General features: G+C 37.1%; 1 protein-coding gene across 1 annotated transcript in view; it reads right to left on the reverse strand.

Moving 5' to 3' along the window:
* The window catches only part of fcho2 (FCH and mu domain containing endocytic adaptor 2), a gene marked incomplete at its 5' end in the record, with an annotated part of 149,371 nt that overhangs the window by 85,913 nt on the left and 57,922 nt on the right, over positions 1-5,536 (reverse strand). Inside the window, 3 exon segments of the mRNA XM_037692381.1 lie at positions 1,393-1,502; positions 1,611-1,644; positions 3,632-3,656. Of these exon segments, the coding sequence (XP_037548309.1) occupies positions 1,393-1,502; positions 1,611-1,644; positions 3,632-3,656 (169 nt within the window).

Here is a 5,536-nt window from a genome sequence, read left to right on the forward strand (position 1 = left end):
ATACACACATATTATTTGTGTGCAAGTTGAGAGTTCTTTCTGGTTTTGTCTGAAAGTTGGTCCAGATCTGGTTCAGAACTTTTGTTTGCTCTGTTAGATGAATGAACTTTACTTACCTACCATGAAGTCACTTGTTCTGCTCAAACCATTTTAAAAAGCTAACGTGAAATATCCTGATGCATGCTCAACATGTGAAAAGATGAAAATTTTTTTTTTTTAATTATTTAAAGTTTCCAGACATCACTTTTTAATCTGAAACTAAAGTTTCAGTAAAAGATAAATAAATGCATTCCTATTTAAAAAGAACAAAAATTAAGTTTAAAGGAAAGTTTAAAATAATAATAATAAATAATAAATATATTTTAAAAATCTGTACTCAGGAGTTTATAAATCAATTAAAGGCCTATATTCACTCCTCTAAATATTATTTTCCTTAGTTTGCATTTTTTCTTTTTTCAGTTCACACATTGGAACCAAAGTACTGTAATACTGTAATACTGTAATACTGTACTGTAATACATCCTGTTGTACGTGAGTGGGTGACAAGAGCGTCCACTTTATTAATATATCAAAACAAACTGAACACAGACCTGTGTTGATCACAGAATACGTAGTGATGCACTAAACTGTTGTAAAGAATGTGAGCTCCAACACATTTACTTCTGTGCCGCCCAACATTCAAATAAAGATAAAGTTCCTGGATGTTCATCTGCCCAAAAGCAGCCAGAGCAGAAACAAAAGACAGGATTTAGACCCGGTTATTAAAGCGTCCTAACGACGATGTTAAATATGTTTCTGTCTGCTCCCATCACAGCTAAATATTTCATGTCATTTTAGGTTTAATTGGTGTTTTTATTGCTGGGAGTCAGTCAATCTTTTACTGGACATCCTCTGGAAGTATTAAAGTCAGCAGGGCCGAGTTCTACCAAGTTTTAGAGCCAGTTCTTACAGTTTCAGAAAAAACAAGCTCAAAGGATGAGCAGCAGCAGAATCGATCCCCTTCTGTCCCCTACTGACAGACTCAGGAAACTGTGAGACAGACGCCAACGTGCAAACTGTTTCAGTTTGGTGGGCACAAAGTGATTGTTAGTATTCACTAAATTTCCTGCTGCTGTACAGGATCATTTCTGAAAAAAATCCATATTTTGAGTTCACACTGAGACACCAAAAACTGAGTAAAAAAAAAAAAACCTGCACCTTTGGAAATATTTTTTATACATAATCTGTGTGTGGACAGAAGAAAACAATTCAAGAAAAATATCTGGAGTTGTGTGAACGGACCAGAACCAAACAAACACCTGCCTCTCTGGTGATGAGCAGGATTCCACATGAAAGGAGATAATGTCCATCTAGCTGAAAAATAATCCTGATAATTTGAGGCTTTCGGATTACCTGCTGATGACGACACGGAGGAGGCAGGTCCAACTGGCAGAGCCGGGCCCAGTGGATCCAGAGACAGGAGATCATTGTTGGTCAGTCTGACAGAATGTGACAGAACAAAACTTCAGCACAACATCTGAAGCTCACTGAAGCTGCAGGAGTCAAGACAAGAACGGTGGTCTGACCCTGAGCAGAGCAGAGTGATCAACAATGTTTGCACTCACTCGTACGGTGTAGGCACTCTGGGCTTGGACAGCTCATCACCTGCAGCGACACGAAACATGTTTACAACGTGAGAACAGTGCGTGTGAAACAACAAGACCAAACAAATAATCAGCACCACCGTTAGGCTTCTTTACGTCTAGATGTAAATACAGTAAATTAAACTGTGACTCGAACAAAACTCACTGAGAGAAGAGCTGTAACAGAACAGGAAGTGATTTCACAACCAATCATTGTGTTAGTTTGTGTTATTGTGTATTTTACATGATCATATGCAGCAAGAAACAACAAAAACTAATCAGCTCTGAGCTATACGTGTTTGCAATTTAAAAAGTGCTAACGGGTCAGCCGGCTGCAGGCCTCCACGAGGAGACGGAGATGGGGGCAGACGATATCTGAGGGAGGGGGTGCGATGACATACTCCGCACACTCTGAACCTCACAAACTAATAAGATTGATATATTAATGATCCTGCTGTGATCCCTGAGCGTGTGCAGAGTATACTGCTATCAGTACTTTTAACTGGTGCAGACACATCTCACCTTGTTCTTGATCTTAATGTATTCAGTACTTAAAAATTTTATATTGAGTTTTAAACATTTTTCATCCCAAAATCTCAAAACGGACTTATTAATGTGTAAAAAACAAACAAACTAAAGGTCAGCTAATACAAATCTGTAATCGTTTTTAATTTGAGTTCAACAGAATAATTTATAAAATAAACTAGAGTGATGAAACTCGCCTTGACAAAAAGGATGGAACCAGTATCTTAGTATTTTGTTGCACAAGCAGTCAGTGATGTCACTTAATGAGACCTGCACCTGTCCACAGGTATTCTGCTCCCCTCCTCATGAATCACCTGCTCCAGCTGTCTCTGACGGCTGCCTTCTACAGACCACAAGTTTCACACTTGTGTCATTTTTCACATTAAAGTTTTTGTAAATTCACTGCATTTGGACATTAGTGCAGTTTTATAATCTGTATGCTTATGTTAAATTATTGGATGTGGGAGGGTTTTTTTTCTCCTGCCAATTTTACAATTTTTATTAGCTTTGCAATGCATCTTGGGAAGACAATTAATTATGTACTGGTGCAAGATTTCCTTAAATGCTGCTGTTTAAAAGAGTTTTCTGTCTTCAAGAAGATAATGCAACATTTTATTCCAATTAAGAACTTTTTCAAACTGAAATGTTTCAAGATGTCAAACTGTTGAGAGTTGTTGTGCAAGCTGAACACACATGCAACCCCCCCCCCCCCCCCCCCCCGGTGCAGATTTTAATTTTACAGTTTTGAGTTTGAATTGAGAAAGATCCACAAATTATTATTATTTTTTCTTCTTCAAAAATCAAGAAGTCTGGTCGTTTTTTCCTGTTCAAACTGGAACCACCGTGCTCTGAAAACCTCCAACACCATGGCTTTACTTCAACGTTTGTGTTAAAGGTTTGTAATAAACAAACAAACAAATATATAAATAAATAATCAGGGCCTTTTAAATGCAAATCAGATGTTTTTCATGTAAGACTTTAAACGTGATGCTTGTCTGCTGATGTCGTTGACAACGTTACAGATAATAGACAGGACCTCTTACAGCAGCTTTCAAAATAAAATACATTTTCAAATAGTTACCCTAGTGGTACAAGCACAAAAACACTGGACATCAAGTTAATGCAAAGAATGTTTAGCAACTTTTAGAAATGTAGATTTTTAATGGGTTCTTACTTTTAGAAAACGTAATGGGTAATATTTTTCAAACTTATTAGGAACTGGAAATTGATCAAATCCAAATCAATACTTGACTGCTGTGTAGAAAATTCTAAAAAATCGACTTGGCATAATAAAGCTAATTAAACATTTAATCAAACTTCACTCACATTTAACATAAATGGAAAAGAACAGTCTTTTTGCAGGGATTATATTCATTTTAGACGGATTTCTACATTTTTACCTTAAAAATAAATAAATAAACAGCAACTTAGGCCTAAAAAAATGTGTTTCACCTCCCAAACCTAGTAGCACAAAAAATACTCACTGGACTGGTTCCTTCGCATCTGTCCCTGGAGACAAAGACAACAAAATAAAAAATACAGACATTAGGAAATGATCTATATAAAACTGACAAGTTCTTTGTCAAAGTTTGACTTACTTTGTTAAAAACATGATTATTCTTCACACACAACAGGTCCAAAGTTTTATTACAACGTGGAATGATGCACAGTTTTATGAGTCAGTTACCATTTGGAAGCTAAAACTTTCAAAAATAATTCAAATTACGCTCAAATGACTTTCAAAGTCAAATATTCAGTAAAAGCCATGTCAAATGCAACGTGCAGAAAATTATCCCCAAGACAAGTCCAGACTCACGCATACCGCACTTCAAACTTAGGGTGAAAACTTCAGCAGCACCCAACGGTTTATCTAAGGCTGTACAACGATCAGTGTGGGACAACAGAGAGCACGACCCCCCCAACGCACCAACACTTCACCGACTTCCTTCACAGATTCATCACATAACTCTGCCAAGTCCTGCTGCCAAACACAAGACGCGGCTGACACGCTCCTGAGGACGAGCAAACGAAACTAAGAGCATCAGTTTCAATAAAAAACATTTCTTGCAAGAAGTACGGGTTGTCGGGGGGGGGGGTGGGGGGGGGTTGGGGGGGGGCAGAATGAGTTTGAGGAACACGGCAAAACGTTTAACCACCATAGAGCTGCAAGGCTGGGCTTTAGTCCCACAGGCGCTAAACAGCAAATGGGTTCAATTACGGCTCTTGCTGGCCACACACACACACACACACACACACGAACACACACACACACACACACTTCTATTGCTAGTTCAATAAAGGGAACACCATGGAAGGAGAACCAAACAGGAGAAGAAATGAAAAAGACAGAAAAATGAGCAGTGAGGGGAAAAAGGCGAACAGCGCTCCATAATTCCCTCCAGATGAAGCTCCGGTGCTCACCACCTCGGAGGAAAAGTTCCAACTCTAATTTAAAACTTCTCTGTGAATCTGAGTGAGAAAAAGGAGCAGAAAAATAAATGTTCCCAGACAAAGAAAAGGGCTAATCTGCTGGCTTCCAATTACAAACCAACAGCTGTCCGTTGTGTCCTTTTAGGAGGAGAAATTAATCCTGACTTTGAGTTTAAAAGAAAAACAAACTAAGCTATAAAAAAAGAAGAAAGAAAACAACAAAAAAAGGAAACTAATCAAAAGCTTTATATTTATACCTTAATCTTTTTACAATGACTCGCCCATCAAAAACCCATTTAATTGTAAACCGATCTCAATATTTTTTGTTTCAATACACAAAACATTACAATAAAACAGAGGATAATGGATAATTTCACATATAAGCAATTACAAAATAAACGGTTTTATATTATTTTTTGTGTTTAAAAGATCTATTTGTTTTTTAGGATAAGATATTAATCCAAAGTTCAAGTCTAAAAGAACAAAACCTGCAATGAAGAAATAATGGCGATAACATTGTGTCAATCTTTTCACACTAAAGCCTGTTAATTAAATTAATTAAAAAATAAACTTCTCTTGACTATTATTTTGAAGAATATTTGTAAAATATAACTTCATAAATGACAAAAAGCAAATTCTGGTCTGAAACAGGTGGGTTCCAATAAAAACCAAAAGTGACACCATGCAGAGACAAAGGGTGAGAAAGTAGAAGCCATAAATGTGATGAGGACCTCCAGAGCACGAGGAGGAACGGACATTTGTTTACAGATCAGCTGACGAGGAAAACTGAGAGCTTCAAGAGAGTCCTCTCAGCCTTTTACAACAACATCCAACAAAGAACACACCCATACACACACACAAAGCTTTTACATTTTACCAACTGCAGCAAGGTCTAAGAACAGAGGAAATAAATTCAGATACTCAGCGATTTTTTATTTTTTTATTTTTTTTTTTTGGGG

The sequence above is a fragment of the Nematolebias whitei genome, chromosome 18, assembly GCF_014905685.2.
Source record: "Nematolebias whitei isolate Nwh7 chromosome 18, NemWhi1, whole genome shotgun sequence".
NCBI classification, from domain to species: domain Eukaryota; kingdom Metazoa; phylum Chordata; class Actinopteri; order Cyprinodontiformes; family Rivulidae; genus Nematolebias; species Nematolebias whitei.